At 40.0% G+C, this 24,958-nt stretch overlaps 1 protein-coding gene across 1 annotated transcript; it reads left to right on the forward strand.

Annotated features, from left to right (window-relative positions):
* The first annotated feature begins 13,728 nt into the window (after positions 1 to 13,728).
* On the forward strand, positions 13,729 to 24,194 carry lhx2b (LIM homeobox 2b). The gene is made up of 5 exons (XM_046386016.1): positions 13,729 to 13,981; positions 15,528 to 15,730; positions 16,728 to 17,098; positions 20,050 to 20,255; positions 23,474 to 24,194. Exons 1-5 carry the CDS (start codon positions 13,799 to 13,801, stop codon positions 23,762 to 23,764), a joined length of 1,254 nt encoding a protein of 417 aa, XP_046241972.1. The 5' UTR covers positions 13,729 to 13,798; the 3' UTR covers positions 23,765 to 24,194.
* Positions 24,195 to 24,958: the final 764 nt, after the last annotated feature.

Raw genomic sequence — 24,958 nt, forward strand, 5'->3', positions numbered from 1 at the left:
TATATTGACTAATATTATTTAGAGATTCACTGACTGATAATATATAACAAGGGCGGCTCATAATCAAAATAATGTTTTTTTCCCCTGTTGAAAATAGTCCTGTTTCCTGTGCCTAAAATGTTCGGTACAGGCAACCCCCCAAAAACTGTACGCACTCAAACATGCATAGTCTATTGGCTTGAACCCTGGTTGTCTCAGAATTAACCACTTCCTCTGTGGTGGCAATAAAAAACACAGCCATGAGTAAAGCAAGCACACTAACCCTGCCTCCCATCTGAGTATGTTGAAAGTTCTGCGTCCTTGAGATCTAACTTTTAAGCATCAAACACACTGAAAAGTCATACTAATTGATGGTGCATCTGATTAAAATGAGTGGCTAATGAGAATCGAGCCAGGAAGAATGTGAGAGAATCAGTGTTCAAGCTCAACTTTTAACCTTTGTGTCGGAGGGCGAACCACTTTGATGTTCCTTGGTCTTTTCATCAGGCTCGTTTTTGGTTATGAAAAAGGCATTTTCAAAGTACAAAGGCAAAGCGCACATTTGTAATTTGTCTCCTCTACAGGAACAAATGGTCATCAGAAACAGTTTTTTTTCTCCCTATGAACTATGTGGAGGGGAACTATAAATAAAGCTGAAAAAATGAGAGGTGAAGGGGCTGAGGGCTGTGTTGTCAATCCACAGAGTAGATTGGGAGGTTCGAATCTACAGCCGTTCTGTCTGGAGTCTTACACCCAGAGCAACTATACTGTGATCACACCCTCTGCAGACTTAGGGGCTCTTGCCTAGTTAGAGGGAGAGAGAGCGGGAATTGGCAAGGGGTACTAGTGGTTGTACATGTGGGTGTGTGTGCACTTGTGTCTGTGTCACGGGGGGTGCGAAGGGGAGTGCAGGCGGTACTTGGATGGAAATAAAGGTCGAAATCCTTGACTGTGAAAACTGTCATAGCAGGGGACATGTGCAGAGCCTGTTTGCCTAATAACCTAGGTCTTGTAAAAATATGAATGTGGAGTCCTCCGGAGCATATAATTTAACACCCCTATGCCAGGGGAGATGAGTGAGAATTGAAGCGAGTACACCTTGACAAAGGCTATTCTCTTGGTTTCACACCAGCAGAGCAGTACCGTGCAGGGTGCTGCTGCTGTGGCTAGGGGTGGCACAGCTACCAGGTTATGAACCAAAGCTGCACAAAAAAAGTCACATTCATGCAGAGTCACTCAACTTATACACCTTTTACAATCATACTTAAAACTGAAAAACATGCCATAGGTATAACACATAGTTGGTAGTTGGGTTTTTTGGGGCTTTGTTTTGTTTTTAACACACTTTAACACACTGAGCTGGAATCTAAAGACCAAAAGTGTACACAAAACTTGTTTGAGGATTTAAAATAGTTTATTAATGGTTTGGTAAATAAAGCATTGTCAGGGGACATATGAAGCAATGATCATATTAAGTTGGCTGCTTGTCAAGCAAACCCCTTGTTCAACCTTCTTCATTTCAGTTCATCTTCTGTTTTTTAAGACTAATCATATCCTTTATTTTGGCAATATCTGGTTTGACACTATTCACATTCATACTGCCTTTATGTGACCTACAGGATTAATATATATATATATCTATATATATATATCTATATATATACAGTAGGAGACCAGCTAAGAGCAGAGTTATCCCTGGATGACACTAAAATATCTCTCTTAAGAGCCTCCAATTGTACATAATGTAAACTTAACAAAACATGGCAAGACTCAACCAGCTGTTTTAGTTTTACCTAAAAAATGTACATAATTGTTGTTGTTTGTGCAGAGTCTGCTGCTGACCTCACCATGTGTTTTTTTTTAGCCACCCACATGACTATGGAGTCATGTGGGCCCCTATTTTGTTTTTATTATTAATGTGCATGTATTACGTATAATGGATTATGCATTTGTATGTCATTATCTTGCTGCAAGGTGAAGTGCTCACCCTTGAGTTTTAATGTATTTTTTTTTTCAACTGCTATCATCAGGAGTTACGTCATCAGTAAAAATGAGTGATCCAGAAGCAGCCATGTTTGTCCAAGCCATACCTTTAGAGCTGAGCTGGTGTTCTTTGAATCATGTGCAGATTCTTCACACCTTGGTCACTTTGGTAAGGGTTTATCTTGTCCTCATCCACCCAGAAAGCTCAAGAACTTTACTGAATCATCCTTTTGCATCTTTGCACATTCTAATTCGGTCTTCTGATTGTTGATGCTGTTGTGAAGTTTGCATATTGTAATGTAACCTCTAATTCTGCTTCTGAAGTCTGCAAGTGATAGCTTGTGATACTTTCACTCAAGTCTTCTGGAGGTTTCTCCTGGTCAGTAGTTTTACTGTAGGGTTTTTCTTCACAGTTCTTACGATGTCTCTGTCCTCAACTGCCATTCGTGCAGTGTTTCTGCTGCAATGATTCTAATGAATTATTTTCTATTCACAGTTTCCAAATTGCTTATTCTTCTATCTTGGGCTTTGTCCATACCAAATCAGGTGTTCCAATTATTAGCATGAAGTTGGGTGGAAATGTCATTACTACACAGAATGCTACACAATATGGTTTACAAAGTTCTACTACCCATGGCTGTCTTCTGGTCTGGAACATGATCAGACACAGCAGTGTGACGTTGGGTTGTGGTACTCCAAATGTTGATTTTTGTTGCAACCTTTCACCAAAGGGCCACTCTACAATCCCTGTGGGCTGCACTGTGAGAGTATAAAGACACTGTCTACATTTAAATGAATGGGAAGACTGGCATTTTTGCTGTCCGATTTGTTGTGAGTACAGCTATAGTTTCCTGGATATTATGTTGGTTTATTCTTTCTAACTATAAAATGACTATAAAAGGCTAAAACCAAGACTACACATTCAGAACCTTGTTATGTTTGAATATTTGCTGTTCCCATACCTTTGGAGGGCACTGTACATGTGGAGGAACCATGTGTGTGTATGCATCCACTGTCCTCATCTGTGTTTATTTTGCATTGTATTTGTGACACTGAGTTATATTGTGATTAACATTGCTCTGCATGTATTTCAGTGCTTTGTTATAACATCACACACCACTGACACGTTAAAAGAATGAAGGATATGTGTGGTACAAGTGCGTCATTAAAAGAAAGCATATGATCATGCATCCATTCAGTACAGTACCAGAAGTGAAATTATTTATTGAAACCTAAACATAACACGTAAATTATGTGCCTTGTACTGCAAGAAAAAAGTCGGAGAAGTTTTTTTTTTGTTTTTTTTTTTCTATTTATGACAACATATCGCTTAGCGTTTTCTTGGAGCCACCATCTAGCGGCCAATAGTGGAACTACAACACTTCCAAACTGGTTTCAGCACATTTTGAGTGATAAATTATTCCCTGTTTCTACTGGAATCTTTTGGTGGTGTTCCTCTGACTTCTTGTGAGTACTTCATTTTCATTTAAAGACACTGTGCTTATTTCACAAACTTTCATTTAAAGGGGCTACTTTTTTAGTCAACATGCAATGAGTAAGACTGCAATACTGTATGGACGTTGTTGATAAGCAAATACAGGCAGTGTTATAGAGCAGCATGACCCATTCTCATTCATAGGATCCACTGGGCACACAGCTCTTGACTGGCTCAATCTCAAGTCATTCAGTGTGTTCAGTCATGGGGCTTTGGAGGACTTGCTGCTGAGATGGAATGAGAAACAAGAGTGGTGCTTTCTTTTGTCCCCTTTTTCTCATTCCTTGTACCAGCACCGGCTCTGTCCTGCATCTGCAAGGCGGATTAGGCCAACAAGACGGAGGTTGCATTATGTCCTAAGGGGGCTTTACTGTAAGGTTCGCCACCAGTTCCCTCTCCTTCTGTCTCTCCCCACTTAATGTACCGCTTCACTCAAAAGCGACTAAATCTTTGTTAACAGGGAAACTATGAACTCACAGGGAGTTAATCAGAGTCAGTGCAAGGCTGGCTATTTGCATGCGAATTGGCTGTGGCTGTATACCAGGCCCCTTTATGTCATTCATTCCCCAATGCCTGGGGCTTCTGTCCTCTGGGACATCACACTGCCATAGGTGAATGTTGGGGAGAAATATCTTTATGTCTTTATATGCTGCAAGGAAATATGTCATAAATATAGCTAGAAAAACCCCCAAGAGGGATTTGTGGTTAGTCTACACCAAATTCAGTTTTCCCAAAGCTTTTCAAATCATCAGTTTAAGTTTCAAAATGTCTTTTTATCACGTGAAGCTGTTTTGCTCTTTGTTCAGTCGTGTTACATAACTGCAGTTTATCAAATGCTTGCTGTAAAATATGACAGTAATTGGATAAAGAGTCACATTTTTCAATTGTGATCTCAAGATTTTGTATCAGCTATGGTACAAAATCAGTCTGGAGCCGTGTGAACAATGTTCCTTCCATCCATCCTTCATCTTTTCTATATGGTTTGATTTGGAAAGGTTATTGAGAGGGGGAGGAGAGAGGATGCTAGAGGAGAGAGTAAATCTGATGTGGAAATGTAGACTTAGTAGGATTTATCCATTTGAGAAAAGACCTTTTCACTTGTTTTGTTGGTTTATCCCCTAAACCCCGTCTCACCCCCCTGCCTAAAAGCTTTTGACATCTTCATCTTGTTCACAGTGGGCAGGCTTTGTTTGCTCTGCTTGAAAAAGTGGATGGGGCTCAGCCCTCCCCTCTCCGTGGCACAAGTGTAGGACTTTGCCATGGCAAAGGGGGGATTTCTCTTTCCTGCTGCCCCCTCCTTTTCCACATAACTACAATATGGTCATTGTCTGCCAGTGAATAATGTGGCCACTCGGGCAGCATGGACTGCTCCTTGGGCTTTGACTGTGAACCAGCTCTTTTCTTCAGCGTGAAAGGACTCTAATCCATGTAAATATAAGACTCAGAGTACAGCTTGGCCACGGTGGGGAGAACGAGAGGGAGGAATGGAGGGGAGGGTCAGCAATTTAACCTTTGACCCAACAAATAAGAGGCATGTAAGTTTTAGAATTGCTTTCCAAAGAGGGGCTCCTGGGGCAGAATGAGCTTCTTTTGTAATCCTTGCAGTCTGTGGCTGATTGACAGGGGCTGGGGTGGGAGCGCAGTGCTACACAAAACCAGGAGAAAAAACAGTACCTCAGCTCTGCCATGAGAAAGAAGACAAACGGACAATGTTAATTATTGATTATCTCTATCTACATACAGCTGTTGTCAGGGAAAATCCTTGTAATTTTAATAATTAAAAAAAAAAAACATTTTCCCAGAATTACAAACTGTATAAGAATAACATCAGTTTGGCACCAAAGCTTGTTTCTTATTTCCTCGTTCATTTTGAATGATCAGGACTTTCACTTTATTCAACATATGTGCCACAGCACCATCTGCTTCTCTATTTAACACCATAAAAAAACACTGAAAGTCATGAAACATAATGCTGATCAGATGTAGAGTTTATCTGCAGTGGGTCAGCATCAGCTGCAGCTCCCCACTGAGAGATGACTAAAACCATCTCTTTGAACAGGCCTATTAGATGTACCAAACAGTACAATACTGTCCACTGAGCCACAGACTGACAACACTGTGATATTATTTGTTTCACAGAAACATATTTCATATTACAGAATGTATGAGAGGTACTGGGGAAAACTCAGATTTTTAAAAGACATTTAACTGCGACATCCTTGGCTTGATTCTGGGATCTTTGTTACGAAGCCATGTTTCCTGTCCACTATAAAGAAAGGTAAAAATACCAAAAATGAATTATTAATTATTATAACATATACAGGATAATATGGATAATACGGTAAAATTTTGAATGTAATCAAGTTAATTCAGATTTTATTTACATGGCCCAAAATGACAAATCACAGTGCCTCCGTGGACTTTACAAGCTGTGCAATGTATGATACCCTCTTCCTTTAGACCCTCAATTTGAGTAAAGAAAGACCCCCAAAAATCAGCCTCTTAGAAGGGAAAAAGAGATGTACGGAACCTCAGGAAGAGCCAGAGAGGAGGGAGCCCTCTCACAGGCTGGAGAAAGATGCAATAGGTCTCGCTTGTACAGGACAAACCAACAAAATCACAGAATATACAGATTACAATGAAGATTCTAAAATAAATATGTGAAGAATGTGGATCTGGGGGGGTGCAACTGAGCCCCTGGAGGTGACACCTGTGCCATACAACCTCCTCTCCACCGTGCTCACCTGGAAGAGCACAGGCCTTAGAAAGATCATTAGAAAAAGGGTCCAAATAAATACAAATTTTGATGACAAAATACAGACATGTGAACATCGAACAAACACCAGTGATCAGTGATCCACAGATGGGCCCAGGGAAGAACCAATGCAGATCCAACATCTGCATGAGGCTGTGACAGACAGGAGAGAAAGATCCGGAGGAGAGGAGCCTGAGTAAAAAGAATGAAGGAGGAAGAGAGAGGAAGACGCACACAGCTTGAAGCTCGAGGGAAACTAACAGAAAAACAACAGAAGCGCAGTATTTATAAGACATTCACAGTTTGTTTGTTGTATTTTTGTCAGCAGGACAAACATGAACTACAAGTACTGTGGTGAAGAGATTCAATGAGACTGAAACCAAAAGGTAACGGTAGCAGGCATGAGGGCTACACTAATTTCAGACATGTTTTATTGTTATGTTATAGTACTCGTGCTTTTAGTTCAGTAAAAGAACTGTATACGGTATTGGAGTCATGGACAGAGGGATTATATGACCTGGCTAATAATCATACTCTTCCACCTTCACTAGAATCAAGTGTTCAAAATGTGGCTTCACATTACCGTTAGTCAGAGTATTGACCCATATCATTTCAGCTCTACATAAAACATGGAGAATTCAAACATTCTGATTTTTGTCTTTCTTTCCCAAACCTGTCCTTTTTTCATGTGGGCCTCATGCTTATTCTCCCCAAATAAACATTTGGTAAGCACATTGTGAGGTCACATACTGTTGCATCCTTTTATTCCATATTTTGATCACATTCCCTGAAATAATTAATGGAAATACTTCCATTTTTTCATTACCTAAGTAACATCTGACACTCTTTCCAGACATATTTAAAGTGTATTCTTTGAGACCATACGCTTATACAATATTTTCTATCTTTGTGCCAAATCCGGAACATCACGCCTTTTCTGTCATTTTACAACACCGTGACGATATGAAAATGTGCCACCTCAATGCAAACAGTGACTCCAGGAATATGCTGTGCTGAAAAGTGAAGAATAAAGAGGCATCAGGGCATTTTAACTCTGAGTGACTGTGTTCTTCACTGCTGCCTTCCTACCTTCACTGCTCTTTCCTCCTGCCATTACTGTGCCTACCTGTAATTTTAGACGGGTCATTAGTGGTATTCCTGTTGGGTCGTCCTTCACGTCACTGTCTGCTGTGTATTTTTGGATCCTTTCAGTCAATGGTGTTTTTCCACAGTACTTCCCGCAGATCAACTGTCAATCAAACAATATGATACTGTGACAGATTTTTTTCCTTCATTTAGCAGAGTTTGAGTTTTCAAGCTAACTCCATTTGCTCAGATTTCCTCCCTTAGCCACCCTTTTTCCTTTGTGAACTAGAAGCAAATTTCAGTGCTGCCATCTTACCAGCATCATAACACTGCAGGAAAAGTAGCTTGGATGTCTGGTTCTTGGATGCTTTGTTGGAAAAGAGTAGAACCAGTTCAATAAGTGTTTATTCAAATTTCTTACAAAGTTAAACAAGGGGAAAATTGCTTTAATATGTATGAGTAACCTTTATAGGGATTCATTTTTTTTAAGACATCAAGAACACGTATACCAATTCTCTGTTTGTTCCTTTCCTTTCTCACGTCCTCCAAGTTTCCTCCTGATAGGAGGCGGGGGATGGAATGAGTGGACAGGAAATAAACAATAACAAAAATCTGGATAAAAACTAAGTCATTGCTGTATAGACTGGTTGTTGTTACCAGAAATACATGTGTGCTTATAACTAGTTCTCATTGGTCTGAACATGTGAAAGAGTGACTTTTCCTTTTTGGATTTTTTTAATTTCAGTAATTTAGAGGCACTAAGGCGTGGAACTATCAAGTACTTCACAAAAATCATTTTCCAAAGAAAACTTTTTCCAAATGGTGTGATATTGAATTGTTCAGGTGTGCTGAAGGTTGAGAAAATTCTCCCACAAAATCAGCTGGAATGGAAAGAAAGCATTGTCCCCAACCTAAATCAGGGTTTTTCAGGAGTTTGTGAAAGGCGGACATTTTAAAGGTACATGATTTTCTGTTTTCTTTTTATCCTTATATGGATTTTCTGCCTAGTCAGCCAATAGTAAAGAGATGAGAAGGAACGAGGGGAGAGAGCTGAGAAATGACATGAAACACATGTCCACGGTCAGACTTGAACAGGGGACACTGGGGTTCATAGACAGTACCTTAAGCCTATAAACCACACAGGTTCACAGAGATACATGCTTTTTCACTCAACTCAAATAAAATCATAACTCAAAGTCAACTCTACTAACTGAGGAATACTGTGAGATATGGTTGAAAGCTCTGCAAAAACTAAATAACGAAACTAATTGCTTCCAGTGGCGCATTGGCATAGCGAGAGTTAAGAAGGCATTTGTTTTGATATGAATTAATCTGATGGTTCCGTCGCATGCGATGTGTAAATCACGGAAATCAGGGCTGCTCACTTGCTCTACATGGATGATACTGACATCTGAGAGGCTCAGGTGTGCTGCCTCTGTGTTTATGCTTTGTATGATTCTTTCTTGCATTGAAAGTGTGTGTTTACATGCGGGCAATGGCATGGATGGTGCACATACAGTGATTAGGTGATCTGGTTCCTCCCTTTCATGTGTTTTTAGCCTCCTCTGCTTTGTTCCCTTTCTTAATTACAGCCCAGCTCTCCTCTGAGAGTGAGTAACCTACTCCCCACTTCCACAGCAGCATCCCATTAAAGCCACGCACCCGATGCCACCCCTCTACCTTTATGCAGAATACAATTAAAAAATGCAGAGAGATCAAAAAGATGCCAGGAGCCTGACGAGGATGATGTTTTTCTGAGAAATGCAGATTTGTGTTATTGATGGCTGCCCTGTTTGGAAATCATTATGGGACAAGGAGTAATCAGCGGAGCTGCATCAGCATTTTAGTCATCGACAAGCAGCAACACTTTATACCCCCTTTATACACACACACCCATACACACAAGGGCATACACTTTCCACAAAGTATTTAGCTGCTCACACTGTTTATTAGTTCCATGGTGGTTATTAGGATTAGTGCACTCTAAACTTGTTGTTGTTGTTGCATTTACCCAATTAAACAACACCTTTGCAATAACACGAGCCTGTTATCAGGTCATATTTTCTGTTTAATATCATGTCTTGTGAGTAAAGTCAGATGTAAAGGTGTATTTCTTTTGTGCAGGGCAGAGTTTCAAGTAACAATCTCAGCAGTTAGTTTCACCAAAACTGTGTTTTCCCTCTGAAAAGAAGAAAGTTTTGGAGATATATGACACGGGGGCAAGCTTAATTTTTTGGGATTATGAGAGTTTGGTCATCAAAAAATATTAGCAACTTTATTTGAACAAGGAAGGGCAAATGTGGATAAAATCCTATATGTAATTTTATGTTGTGATTGGAGCTACCCTTGACGACACTGATGCCATGTCCTCTGTACCTTTACTAAGAATTAGTGTGTTTTATCTAAATGAAGGGAGTTCACTTTTTACAACAAAATCTTGGTCTTCCTTCACCAGTGTGGACAGGCCTTTGAAAACAGTTTTAAGACCTTCAGGCTGGGAAATAAAACTGACTAAAGTACTTAAATAGATTAAAAGAATATATCTTACATACAAATAATTAAAACAATTTTGTGACTTTATTGTTATATTTGTCTTGAGGGTGTCATGGGGACTTGGATTCATAACCTCCGTACCCCTGAAGTCCTAGTTACGGCCCTGATATCAGTGTACGTGGATAGTAATGGTTTTTAAATTGAGAAACAGAAATGTTTGTTTGTGGCAGCATTTTATAAAATACCTGATAAATTAAGATACTTCTTATTATTTATTCTAAAACCATTTAAAGCCTAATTTTGCCATGAAGGAGTCCTGCTCACTGGTTTAAACCACTGTCTACAATGACCAGTGCAACCACAGATAGTAAAGTGATAGACACCATGATATAAATAGTATGACAAAATCTCTGCTGGTGGGCAAATTTATAAAAAAAAATTGCTATACATAAAAGCATATTGTCCAAACTAAATATGAATCCTTCTGCCACCATTACAAAATAAAATATCAAATTCCTACCAAAACTAGTTTTCTTAAATTGTTTTGACCAAAGCTCATAGACAGATTTTAAAATTTCACTAGTAACAAAATATAGCATGTTCAGAATCATTTGTTTGATAATGAGCCCATACAGTAGTCCTTGCTTCTAATTTCATCATTAGTGTTTGTATGATTGGACACTCTTTAGTGAAATACTGGTGAATGGGTTCTGAATCACTTGTTTCTGAAATCTGTAAGCAAAGCATGTAGAGCAGGATTGTTTCAACATTTTTATTTAAAGTTTCTTAAGTTTTTTACGCTGAGAGCCTCAGTGAGATTGCCTTTCTGTAAAATATGCCATAATAAGTGGGAACGACCTGATGGATGTATGTATAAAGCATAAAGAATGCTCCCCTGACAACAGACTGATGACTGGTGTTGCTGATGGTTTGCCTTTTGATTTGTTTCCTTGCATCTTTTTATCTCACAGCATTGAAGATGTGAGTATACTGCCCCCCTCTTTTTTCCAAAAAAAAGGAAAGAAATGTGTGTGTGTGTGTGTGTGTGTGTGTGTGTGTGTGTGTGTGTGTGTGTGTGTGTGTGTGTGTGTGTGTCTAGGGGGGGCGCGGGCGTTGAGAGAGATGGGAGTAGGATGTGTTGGATGAAGTGTAATTAATCCATTTTTTACCTTTTTAAATACATGTACCATAGACGAATTAAATATTGGACTGTTTTGCAGCGCAGATCTGCCTTAACACACTTGACACTGTTGTTAATTACCATATTGTGAGTTTTTCCTTCCTCTGCTGTGTATTTCGTGAACACACATTAGTGAGAATATACCAACATATAGCCCAGACCTCGGACTTCATTTGCATAAATCACCTCTAAATTCTGTGTAAACGTCTTCTTCTTAATACCGAGAGATGACTTAAATAAAATCAGAGAAACAAGCCAGTCAGGCTCTTCTGATACAAATACATGCAAACTAATATTTTTTCCTTAATCTTACACTACTACCTAATATTATATTTCATACACGCCCGCAGACATGCTCGCTATGTTTAATGTATAAACCCAGCCTTATAGCAGATAGAAAACGCAAATGATAAATATGCATGTATTCAATTAAGGGTATTACAGAGGAGCTGATTTGCATAAGGATTTAGGAGCTTAACATCATATTTGTGCTATAAAATTTCACAATAGCCTAAACGCGCGCTGTTACGCGCGGGAGGGGGCAAGACAGGTATTTTTGAAAGAAGCGAGGCAAAGAAAAGAAATTAGAAATATCAAGGAAACAGAATTTTTAATTCTTATAGCCTAGTGTTTTAGCGCACAAAATAGTGTTAGCCTCTTATATAGCCTGTAAAAGCCAGGAGGTTGAATGTATTTCGTTTTATATCATATTAATAACTGCTTGAATTGACTTCAATTTCAAACAACAAAAGCCAGAGCAATGACGTGATAACGTGCAATTTTCTCCCACACCGCTGGAACTATCGTCTTTTGTGCAAGATCAAACCTCTCCTCCGGTCCTCAAACACGTCCTCTGATGACGAGGTCCACTTTTCCCCTCCCAATTAAGAGCAGAGAGCTAATTAGAATGAGCGGATCCGGGATCAGTTCAGCCTCATGCTACAGCCCCCGCTGCTGAGCCAAACCACTCTACCTGTGGTGGAGATACAAGACTGAAGCCCCTGGGTGAGAAATGGAATCAGATGATAGAGTGGAGGTCAGGAGATGGAGCTCTTTTTAGGAAATAAATAAATCAGAAAATAAAACCGACTCAGAGGAATGGCAGCAAACGGCCCCACAGTGATTTTTTTACGTATTAACGCTGAGTTCAACAAACAGACTAATACTATACTGAAACACACTTTCCCTTCTTATCAATAAAGTTCTACTGCCCTTTTTTTGGGGGGTTAATATTTTCCTTCATTGTATTTTAATGAAGACAGGTGGCAATGACTTATATTTTAAAGCCCTTGGATGGATGGATGGATGGATGGATGGATGAATTCTGAAGTGAAATTTGCCCAATTTACGCCTTCCACATACAATAGGCCAAATGTGAAAAGGCATGAATAAGTCACAGTTGTGGATACAGTTTATGGAAAAATAAATTAACATTCAGATTCAGAACAAGTGCTTTTAAATGTATTGTTTTTTGTGCTTCTGTGGTTCGTCTTTATTTTATGTACAGTTTAGCCCATCCTTGCAGCTTCTGTACAAAGTACTTCGTTGCCATGAAGAGGTTGTGAGCAGCAACAGCGTGGTGCTGTGTGAAAAACCTCTCTGCACGTCACTTGAGAGAAGGTCCCAGCAGACCTGCGCACAGACAGACAGACAGACAGACAGACAGTTCCAACACCTCGGAAGACTGAAGCTGTCTTCTGCTCTGACACTTCTTTTTCTTTAAGCCTGCAGCTCCGGACAGACAGCCGTATAGCCCAGCAGCGCTGCATAACGGAGGCAAAGTGACTACGGCTTTTCAGACCGGTCGGTAAAAGTATATCCGAACAGTTCGGTGACGGCGGAACAGCCAATGAACATAAATGGTGCGTCGTGACGCAACAGGGCCCCGTTGATAAGGAGCGGAGAGTCCAACCGGGACCTAAGAAGGAGGAACGGCGGTTTTGGGGGGCCAGCAAACACTCGCCTATCATCAGTCAACGTAAAGCCAACTCCTCCTCTTCTGCTGTTACGCACATGTATGCAGCCTCCTTGGCAAAAGACAAAACATCAACTAAACAGACTACTGTAAAGGAAAACTGCTTCTCCCAGGCTGCCGGAGGGATTTTATAAAGACAAGGCGGTGTGTGTTTTTATTTTTCCACTTTCTCTGCAAAGCAAAAGTAGTTTGAGAGACATAAATCAGCTGCTGTAAGCATCAACTTGGACTGTTGAACCTGGAGGACGGGAGGAAGCCTTTCTCGCAGGCTCCCTGTCAGTTTTTTTCTTTGTTTGTTTGGTTTTTTTTTGGACATATCTTTTTTGATCGTTCTGACTGTGTGATACAGTAGAAGATTGCTGCCTAGCTTTGACAGTGTCAGTTGTACAGAGTTACTTATTGTTCTGCCAGTGCCTTGCATATGGTCGAAATCCTGAAATATACTCCCGGCAAGAAGGAGGCATCGGTGCTGAGACCCATGCAGCGGGGGCTTCCATAGTTGGTATGTTTATTCACCGTAAATGGAAAAGAAAATATAGAGAGTGTAATTGTTAATAACACAGAAATAATATCAAACCTGAGAGAAAAATAGATCCTGGTAAGAGAAACGGAATCCGTGCTGTTATTTATGAATTAATCATAGCTTATTAATAATGAGAGCTGCAGAGATTCGGATGACGGTTTCCATTGGCAGATGAGACGTAGTGTGGAGAACACGTGTCCAATTTTTCCCTCATATTTTTTTCCTTCCTGATCTGGATTTCTCACTTGTCACGGCAAGAAAGGAAAACCTAAAAAAGAAAAAAAAAGCGAGATTTTTGAAAGGCATTATTGCGCAGGGTTTTGCTTCTGATGGACATCTTGGCTTGCAGATCCGAAGAGAACAGTTACAATATCCTCCCCTCTGCGGCAACGATGCTTTTCCATGGCCTCCCTGGAGGCGACGTGCACGGTGTGGTGGAAGAAATGGACCGGAGAGGAAAGAGCGAGTCAGCAGCCATCAGCTCAGCCATCGATATGGGGGAATCAGAAACGGTAGGAGAGATTCGTTTTGTCCTCTCGGCTTGTTAGCGCAAGCAGCATGGCAGCCTGGAAACATGTGACAGCGGTTACACTCTTACAGCTCCAAGCACTTTGATTCTGCTCTGAACTTCCAGTTTATGCAGGAAAACTGTCCAACAAATGCGCCAGCTTATTACTTACTTGCTTTTAAACGCCTCTGAGGCTGGCAAACTTCCTCCAAAAGGCCGGATTTCTTCAGCCTGAAATCTCACAACTTATTTTAGTCCCAGCAAAGCGTCAACCAAACAAACCCAGGACTGAACAAGCTGCAGAAATAGTCAAGAAGCAAAAATGTTCACAATCCAGCGCTTTATTTCTTTAAATGTGCCTTTTAGCGTGCGTTCAAAACACATATTAATCACAGCAAAGCACACATTCAAATAGATTCTGAATGCTTCACGAACAAAAACAATAGACTTTTTTTTTTTCACAGCCAAATGAACTTAAACACGAACAGCAAAAGCCAACCACGAGTTTTTATTCCAATCTGAATAACAAGTTTCCTTTTTTTTTTTTTAAAGATTAGAATAAATTTTGGATTAACAAGTTCAGTAATAATTCTTTAATTTGCCAGCACGAACAATAAAACAAGAGAAGATGGGAAAGAGCAATCATTTTAATGAAGCTTCTGTCTTCATTTGCAAATGACTCGCGTGGGGCAGCCTGTGCGTGCGGGTGTGCGTGCACGAGCGGTTTGCAGGCCTCTCGAAAAAGAGCAATTAATGACAGTCTTCTATCATAAACCTTTGTTTACTGTACCTTCAGTTAACATCATTACCTTTCCAAAAATGAACAGCGCAGATTTTACTGATATTACTACTACTGAAATGAATTAATGGTGATGATTCTTTAAGTCCATACACAGCGTGTTAGTGATTCTTCATGGTAACTTTAGGTTAAATTACATTTTAATTAATTATTTTAATTCTTCTGCTGCCTGCTGCCTCTATCAGAAACATTTTAACTGCGGTCTTATCGTTTCTTTTGGCCTTAGCTGTGTAATTCATATCATTATTATTATTATCATTGTTATTATTATTATTATTATTAGCAGCATGTATGAACATCAGCAGATTATTCATGGCTACAATTTCTTTTAGTGTAACAAAAAGAATCCTTAATGTTTTTTGATTGCTTGTTTGTTTTTAAATTTGTCTTGCAGAACGGAGTTTGCAATTTACAGGATTCCATTTTTGAACCCACAATTGTATTTTATTATAATTTATAATATGAATTTAAAGCTGGTTTTACTGGAATTGTTAAGATGAAAATCCTTTTTTTTTTTTTTGGTTTGTTTTTTAAATAATATTTCTAAAATCGTCCCATATGTGACTGGTAGCGGTGGCGAATAGACTGGTCATCTGCCCAGCATTTTAGAATATTTCTTTTCCCTCCCACATCAGGGTGACTTAGTGTTAGGCCATGAGGACGCCATGTAGAATCGTTTTGTTGTTTTTCTCTCTCCTTACATCACGTTCTGACGCCGTGTCCTCGTGCCTCTCTCCGTGTTGACCTGCAGTCCATGCCGTGTATGACCAGCGAGCGCGTCGCTCTGTGCGCCGGCTGCGGCAGGAAGATCGCGGACCGCTACTACCTGCTGGCCGTGGATAAACAGTGGCACATGCGCTGCCTCAAGTGCTGCGAGTGTAAACTCAACCTGGAGTCTGAGCTCACCTGCTTCAGCAAGGACGGAAGCATCTACTGCAAAGAGGACTACTACAGGTAGGAGGGCACACAGGCCATCCAGAAGTGCGCGGGGGTTTTGGATCACCGCTGCATGTATGTTTCAGAGAGCAAAATCTGTGCTTCAAAATCATAAAGATGAAGAGAGTTCACCTTTATGAAGATGAACTGTCTTTAAGTGAATGGAACACCACAGATTATCCGGGACGGGATATGTTAAGATAACCTCAATTCAACAACGAAATCAATCACGTTTTCTGGATTTATTTCACTTTTATTTTAGAATTATACATCATTTCTGTCTCAAAGCTCCTGTCCTGATCGTTTGGCTGAAATTGATGTTGATATTCTACACCGATGACAACTATAATCTATATCTTCTTTGTGGTATAATCCATAATCCATACTGTACCGTTTTCATACCGAAGAGTTTCATTACATTCATGTGTTTCTTTCAGCGCAGTGCAGTGTGTGTGTGTGTGTGTGTGTGTGAGAGAGAGAGAGAGTGAGGGGAGGGGACTGTGCATGGAAAGAAAATGATTGTGCTAAAACTTTCTATCGAAATGAAGATAATGAAATAGCTACTTTTAGGTATAGCAGCCCTGTAGGGGGAGTATGCCCTCACCCTCACCCTCACACACCCCCCCCCCCCCACACACACACACTCATCACTGACAGGCAAGCTTTGGGTAACATCGACAGTTGGGATAAGGAGATATTATTCAATTAGAAACGTGAAAACGTCAAGAAAAAAAAATGTCAAGTTTTGTTCAACTCCCAGCCTGATATCCACATGGAGCTCAGTGATATCGGCAAATCGCTGGAGGGTGTCTGTCTAACTTTGAGCTTCCGTCTGAGTTCACTCATTAGTGCGCCATGGAGAGGGGGAGTTAATGCACTGTTTTTAAGTACTTTAAAGTTGGGCTGTTTGCAGAGACAGTTTTTCTGGCCTGCTCCACACTGACACGCCACCGTGCCGGGTGGCGTGTCAGTGCTGCGTGTCCAGCCGTTGATGAGGTTTCTGTGTTGTCCGCAGAAGATTTTCAGTGCAGAGATGCGCTCGGTGCCACCTGGGGATCTCAGCCTCGGAAATGGTCATGCGGGCCCGAGACCTAGTCTACCACCTCAACTGTTTCACCTGCACCACCTGCAGCAAGATGCTCACCACCGGGGACCACTTTGGCATGAAGGACAGTCTGGTGTACTGTCGGCTGCACTTTGAGACTCTCATCCAGGGAGAATATCAGACACATTTTAACCACGGGGACGTTGTCCCGCACAAAGGCCTGGGCCCGGCCAACACGCTCGGACTATCCTACTTCAACGGCGTGGGGACAGTGCAGAAAGGCCGGCCGAGGAAGAGGAAAAGCCCCGGGCCAGGAGCCGAGCTGGCTGCTTACAACGCAGGTAAGACACACTTTTATGAAAAAAGAAACAAACAAACAAAATATCCCGTTCTGATGATGACTTGAACAAAAAATACATTTTTGGTCTAAAACGTAAAAAGAGAAAAAGTTAAGAAGTAAAAAGAAGAATGGTCGCTGTCTGTTGGAAAGTAAATCTCGCTCCACAGCTCTAATGAGCAGGCCCACGCCACGAGGACGGTCTGATTCAAAGTGACAGGCTTCATTAATGAAAAATCTTTTTAACGTTCCCATCGGGCTTTAAATTATGCCTGTACCATTCTAGGCAATAAGTTTACTCTCAAAACCTTCTCATAAAACTGGAGAGTTTTTTGTTTTTTGTTTATATTTCTATAGGGAGTTTACGCTCAGTTTCTCCTAACTTTAACGCAGTGCCATGACGGCTGCCCAGTTTGAAACACGCCATGTTGTCACAGCCCCAGAGAGTGGTGTTCTGCTCAATATCGAAGAAATAGTTATCTTATCACATTGCTTGATTTTTCTGTTATGTTTAGGATGATTTAGTCACGAGTGTGGGCCTCTTCTTGTCATTTGTATTCCTATAGGATCTTTGTCATTATGATAGTCTGGACAGTTTCCACTAAGTTAACCATTTCTATCAGAAATAACAGCAGCATGTTCATGTGGAGGCCCAACATAGAAGAGCACCAACTGACTAACTTTTACTTAGTTCCACTGACATTATTTTGTAAACTGACAACATTTAGGCCATAATTACGTTCACTGCAAACAGCTTTTTAAAGTTTGATTGTGTGGGTTTCCACACTGCTGCATAAAGATTTCATGCTTAAGCAGTCTAACTATTCTTAACAAAAACTTGTAGTCAAGATTTTTCTAAATGATAATCTGAAAAGAATTTCACTTTTAATAGTTTGTGGTTTTTAGTCGGTTAAGTCTCTTAAAACAAATAAATTGTTCTCCCATGTCCTCTTTGAGGTATAAAAAGAAAAGTTTTTTGATGTTCCAGCTTTTGCTTTTGCCCTTTTCCACTTGTCAGGTTCCATAGACATCGACAAGCCATAACGACCCCCAACCACAGACACACACACACACACACACACACACCTCATACTTCTGGAGCCTTTTTACATTGGGACTGGGCCAAACTGGGCGGTTACCACAGATCAATGTGATTTGATGAGTTATTCACTGGAAGAGAGAGCAGGGAATACGAGAACTATTTTACAGTGGACTTTTTAATGCTCTGACTTTAGTTAATTAACCATTTCAATTGTACACATAAAAAAGCGAGTCAGTTGCAAAAAAAAAAAAAACAAAACATGTCAGAATCCAGGACAAGTCATAGAAACAGCAACACACTGAGTTTTCTGTTGTAATTTTATTTGTGTGCCAGTTTCACTGATTCTCATTAACCAGAACTTTTGAACAGTTCAGTCAGTTAAGTTTATCAGCTACAACAAGTGAGTTATTATGTTTTCACTTGTTTTTTTAATGCAGACAAGCTTCTTTTCTTTTCTTTACTCACTTCTGGCCGGATCAAGTGATTCCTCCTTAAAAGAAGCATCACTTTCCTTATTCAGTGAATCAGTGGAAGTCATGGCTCAAGTGAGGCTGACCTAAAAACAATGCGAATAATTTCACCTCTCAATGATGGACTTTATGGATTAGTGATGCTTTCTGAAAATTTAAGAACATGTATTTCTTTACCGAGACAAAAAGTAAAAAGGAAGGCAAATTTCTGGAAAACAAAATATTCTAGCTTTTATTCGTTGTGGGTATTAAGTAAATTAACAGAGGAAAATGAATTTGAAGCTGAGAGAGTAAAGAGGCAGTGCGCCCTCTTCTGTTACCAGTCAGAAACAACATCAAAGCTTCACCTGAACAATCACATGAGGACATGTGGCAACCTGGATCAGCCTGCCACTCTGTGATGGTACTAACGCTGTGGGGAAGACGTTCCGTGCGTGGATGAGGATACAAGCGGGAAACAGGCGGCTTTTTGTTAAAACGCCGCAGCATATGCTTTGGACAGAAAGCAGCATTTGTTCTGCCTGGTGTGTATGGGCTAATTAAGTGAAGTGTTATTCGGATGGTTTTCACTCACTTCATATTCATCATTTGCAGCGTTCTGATATTGAACGCGAACTGTTATGCATGCAGCAACACTTTGAATGTTGCCAAGAAATTTGCAGGCTGGGACAAATACATGTGTGTTGTTGTTGTTGTCGTCGTTGTGTATGTGTGCGTGTGTTTATTGAAGCCGGGCTAGCACCTCCTCCCAGGAAAGACAGATATGTAGAAAGGGACAGACAGACAGACGAGGTGCAGAGAGGAAGATGATCTGCAGCTGGAAGAAGCAGCTGTCAGGTCACAGTGTCACCTTGGATTAGATTGATTATTTGGATTTAAATGAAGAAAATGAATAGAGAATGAAGTTCAAGCAAGATGGACAACAACCCCTCAAAAATCTAAAAGAAATTTTCATCCTCAGTCAGCTTAGAGCTATAACTTTTCTTTCTTTCTTTACAGATGTGTTTCTCTTTTCGCTCCACATGAGAATTTCCCCACTGCGGGACTAATAAAGGCCTATCTTATCTATCTAAAACTAAACATTTGCATTGCCTACCTTTCTTGCACTGTTGCAAGTCAGGGCCTCATGTGGGGTCGTACGATATGCATTTGTTGAGTTTCCAATGTATTGTTCCTCGATGTATTAAAAGTAAGAACATCCAATAGGTTTAAAATGTAGAATGAAATTTCCTTTAAGTGGATTTGGAGTTGTTTCTGTGCTCTTACAAAATAAAGTATTATCAGTGATGACTGGAGAATTCTAACTCCTAAAAGTAAGGGGTCAATGCAAACAGCCAATGCAAAGTGAAGCACTAAACATATCCAAATGATGATCGTCAGTGATTGGATCAGAGTTTGCTCTGTCTAACCAGCTGCTCTCTCCTGTTGTCTGTTGGCCTGCAGCGCTGAGCTGTAATGAAAATGACGGCGAGCCCATGGACCGGGACTCCCAGTACAGCTCCAATCAGAAAACCAAGCGCATGCGAACATCATTCAAGCACCACCAGCTTAGGACCATGAAGTCCTACTTTGCCATCAACCACAACCCAGACGCCAAGGACCTCAAGCAGCTCGCCCAGAAAACCGGTCTCACCAAGCGAGTCTTACAGGTAACAACCGCAGCCTTTCTCTTGAGATGAGTCTACGGTTTCCTTTGCTCAGGGCAGAAGGAGACAAATGCCAACAGGACTGAAGGAATTTTACTTTTTTTTTTTTCCAATGCAAATCAGACTGCTTCCAAGTGTAAAATATATGAAGTGAGATTTTTCTTAAAGAAGCCAAATAAGCTGCTTTATTTTAAGATAGTGCTGTTTTTCAGTCCAGTGAAAATTCTTGGAAGACTTTCAGGGAATTACAAAAAGTTGAAAGAAAAGTGAAGTGTTTTATTTTCTTTTCCGTTCTTTTAAATAAAAACACAGTCAAAAAAAAAAAAAAAAAATGAGAGCTGCATGGAAAAGAAGAGTGTCTAATTTCCTGTGGGAAAAACAAACTGTTATATGTGTTTACTCTGGAATGCAAAATTACCTGGAAATGAAAAGATAACAATAAAAAAACAAAATGTAAACTATTTTAGTGGAAGATGTGATGTTACTGTAAGGACTAAGGGATGAAAAACACAAAGCCCTGTAGTACACACGAAGAAAGAGAAAGCACAACTGAGCCTTTGATTTCCACAAAAGACGACAGCAAATTATCTGGGGGACTGAAGAAGAAAAATGAGACAAAAAGGTTTCTGAATCAAAATTTTTCTGAGAAGGAAACAAAAAAAAAAATCCTCCCGCTGCTTTAATTAACGCTTGCAGAAAACAAAGCAGTCGTTTTGCTTTGATGCGTTCAAGTTTTCATGCCTGTTATTCTAGCTGAAGCGCCTCTCCCTCAGCCCCATGGCTCCGTCATGATTCCACGCTCTATCATAGATCATCGCCTCACTCACTACATCTCAGACACTACTTTTTTATTATTGAAAAAGACAGCAATAATTGAGTGTAAAAAAAAAAAAAAGAAGGTAATTCCAATATAAAAATAAATAAACACTGGGGAACAGGGTGATAGTTTCAAAATTGGGTGAGGGGCTTCCTTGAACGGTTTCATGGTGGCTACAATAAAAAGACAAAGAAATCAGTAACTGTATTGCCATTGCAAATATGAGGATGACTAAAAACATAGCTGCTTTTTTATACAAAACATAGATAGGTGCATTATTATCTTGTTAGTCAATAAAACAGGAAGCCAAGACTTGTACAAGCAAACAAGAAAAGGTTGCATTTTCTGTGGTTACCACTTCCTCTTTCTGTGACTAACCATGAAAAGCAGTAGTAAGCAGTAGAACAGCAGTCTTCCTTTGTGTTGTTAAGTTTTTTTATTATTATTATTATTTTAGTCATATCATCTGCAAACAGACTTTAAACAGATATGAGGAATTGCTTACTGGTGTGGGAGGTTGGGGAGTAATGTGGGTTCTGTGACATCAAAACGTTTCAAACACCACATCACTATTTTTCTTGTTTCTTATCATCTTTAACAGCGGGGCAACAATATTATTCAGTGTCTCTGAAAACTGTTACAAAATATATCTTTCACAGCTAGGGCTAAAGTTCGCTTGGGTTTAAAACAGGATTAACCACTTCTTTGGTCACCTAAATGCAGAACTCTCCTTACACATTTGATATATTCCAGCCTTAAAAAGTTAATTTGCGTGAATTAGCAAACAACTGCTGCAACATAAGCATTCATTTGAAGTTTTGTTTCTGGTAACTTAAAGAATGTAATTCCACTATTCACCCTCATTTGTTTGTAGCTTGCTCGGTTTCCACCAGCTCCTCAGAAAAAAGTAGCTCTTTAGCAGCAAAATGATTGGCTTTGTTCAGCAGCTAGTCGCTTACTTTGTCTGCATTCTTTTTGGTGCTAAGCAGATAGTGTACAGTGGGTTTATCAAAGCTTTTATGTTGAAAATTATCCTGGTTGAAGCAGTGAGAGTGATCAAAAGTTGCAGGACGGAAAACTAAAACAATAAGATAAAAGATTCTAAAGGTTCCACAGAGACAAGGATTACTTATATCTCCCTATGGTTTCATCACTGTGAGTGACATACAACACAAAGCCACTGGAGCCACTGTTCATATAAAAATATCGATTAGTGCAACTTCAAGGTTAAAGACTGACCTCGGTTAAAATGTACCCACATTAATTAGAAAATGGAAAACAAATACTGATCCTGTGCCAAGTCGGAGTCATCTATCCACCGTGTCCTTCTTCTACCTCTGTCTTTCCTGCTGACATAGCTGCTAAAGGTTCTTGTCAGGGAAATGTAAACATGCATCTTATTTAAGCATTTGAACAAATGGCTGATGCTGATATTTTTCTGGATAGAACAGTCTCAGATGCAAATTCCTGAATCTGTCAGGCAGCCATAGGTCTGCATTCATTTTACCACATTATCAGAATTACAAAGACAGAAAAACATGCTTGAGAGACAGCAGATAAGAGTGAGCATCATGCCTGCTTTTATTAGGGTTGTGTGATGATGTAGTTTTAAGCACAAACTGCACTGTATTAACATGCTGCAAAAACTAGCGAGAATAAAAGAAGACAGGATGTTCAAGTGTTCATTGTGACAAATTATATTTATGTGAGAAACTTACTTGCCATTAGAGGGTTTAATCTGTACTGAAATTTAATCAATGCTTCTTAAGAGAACTGCTGTAGTTTTTGAATAGTTTGAAGTTACCGGACTCAAATATGCAAATGCACAGCCGTGGTTACTAAAACTAAAAGTGTTGAACAAAGTGCAGCACTGGTACTTGTGAGTTAGGGAGGTATTAAAATGGTTGGTTCAACAAAATCAGGCAGAAACATTTAGCCCTCTGTACATCGGAGATGACTGGAGTGCACTGAAAGATTATATTTCTATAATTCGTCACCAACATCTCGTTTCAGAAAGGTGTCCTGGTTACTTTTCGGAATCCACAGACCTTGCAGTGGACCGTTGCCATTGTAAAAGACATAATCCCTCAGAGTAACCCTCTAGATTATCTAGAGTAATAGAGATATTATTTCTTGAAAAATATGCTACTGCAGAATTTGTCATTTTCTGTTGCTGTGAGCTCTACACATGATATCTAGCAATAAAACAAAAACTGTATGTGTTTGGCCAGATACAGCTCGAGTTAAGTCCAAAACTACCTTATGTGTAATTTCAACTGACGCTGGTAAATATTTTCATATGAATGTATGTAGAAACCTGAAGTCTTCCTTTAAGCATTATTTAACATCAGTTGATCAGTTCCACTGTAGTAATGTTATTTATTCTGTGATTTTATTTCCACAGGTTTGGTTCCAAAACGCTCGGGCCAAGTTTAGGAGGAACCTGCTGCGGCAGGAGAGCACAGGGGTGGACAAGGCATCCGATGGCTCCACGCTGCAGGGTGGGACGCCATCGGGTCCCGCCTCAGAGATCTCCAATGCCTCCATGAGCCCCTCCAGCACCCCCACCACCCTGACAGACTTGACCAACCCCACCATGCCCACCGTCACCTCCGTGCTCACCTCAGTGCCAGGCGGCATGGATGTCCACGAATGCCGGAGCCCATCACAGACCACGCTCACTAGCCTCTTCTGATGGATGACCACAACACCCCTCCCCCTCCCCCCCTCCATCGTCACATACCCTACACCCTGCTGGATCTAAAACTGAGCACTGTTGATTCCTTCGAACATTTAACGGATTAGTAAAGAGAAGGTAATGGAAACTTAAAAAAAAAAGATTTCATTTTGCCCTGAGCCCATTAGAGACTATTTGCATAGTAAGGCAGCTGAGCCTTACAGATGGAACAGTTGTTGTTATTTTGATGTTGTTGTCTTGTTGAGAACTGAGGAGACTTGATTTGCATTTCTCAATGTTTACAGAAAGAGACTGAGGGGAAAAAACTGCTTAATTTTTGGAAATTCTTTTTTTTTTTTCCAGCACAGTATTTATGTTGTTGTACAAGAGTCACTGTTAGAAGGATTGTAAAAATTTTTGAAAATCTGAGATTAAACAGGTTACAATATCTTATGGCTGCCATGTGCCTTATAGTCTGTTTATCTGAACTGCTGTATTGAGAATTCGACCATGATCAGACACACATTATTGGACTCAGAAGATAGCGGGTGGGGTTAATGATGCATATGTGTGTGTGTTATGGTTAGTTCTGGTTCCATTATGGCAACTAATTATTCTTCTTGTCATATTTGGAATTTTAACCTCCTCCTCACTTTGTGACAGAAAGGATTTAAGCAAAGCTACAACCTGCTGTAGCCAGTGTTTTAGCGCCCGTTCTTCTTTTAGTTAATACACTGCTTGTGAAACACAGGCCAGAAAACAGATTTCTAACTTTCTCCACATCTCCGTATTTCAGATACATCACGTAAATCTTTTCACGTGGTCAGGAGTAATTACATGTGTCAAATTCCAAACTTAAGTGATAAAAGTAAAGCCACGAAGGTCTGGAAATGCCTCTTGATTTGTTTTGAACTCCACACAGGCCGTGTAATTTTCACCACCTTTCGAGAAATATTTTCAGTGAGACCAAGGATATTCTCTCCATATTTTGAAAGAATGTATGCACTGTAGGTCTTTGCATCAAACTTTACAAACTTTTCTTCTCTATTCATGGAAAACGCCAGAGCGGTGAATCTGAAGCATTTTTTTTTTCTACAGCAAACGAAACATATTTACTGTTAGAGTGCAATGTTATCATTTACGTCTCTCAAGATGATGCTGGCCATTACACTGAAATTAGTGAAATTATTTTCTCACATGGACATTAATTAA

The sequence above is a fragment of the Scatophagus argus genome, chromosome 4 (assembly GCF_020382885.2).
Source record: "Scatophagus argus isolate fScaArg1 chromosome 4, fScaArg1.pri, whole genome shotgun sequence".
Lineage (NCBI taxonomy): Eukaryota > Metazoa > Chordata > Actinopteri > Scatophagidae > Scatophagus > Scatophagus argus.

What these genes read in the sequence shown, in the direction of transcription:
- lhx2b (XM_046386016.1), top strand. Translation starts at nt 13,799, where the DNA reads ATGGACATCTTGGCTTGCAGATCCGAAGAGAACAGTTACAATATCCTC. An exon ending in TGCAAAGAGGACTACTACAG is followed by an intron (nt 15,731 to 16,727) that starts GTAGGAGGGCAC and finishes TGTTGTCCGCAG; the next exon opens with AAGATTTTCAGTGCAGAGAT. An exon ending in GCTGGCTGCTTACAACGCAG is followed by an intron (nt 17,099 to 20,049) that starts GTAAGACACACT and finishes GTTGGCCTGCAG; the next exon opens with CGCTGAGCTGTAATGAAAAT.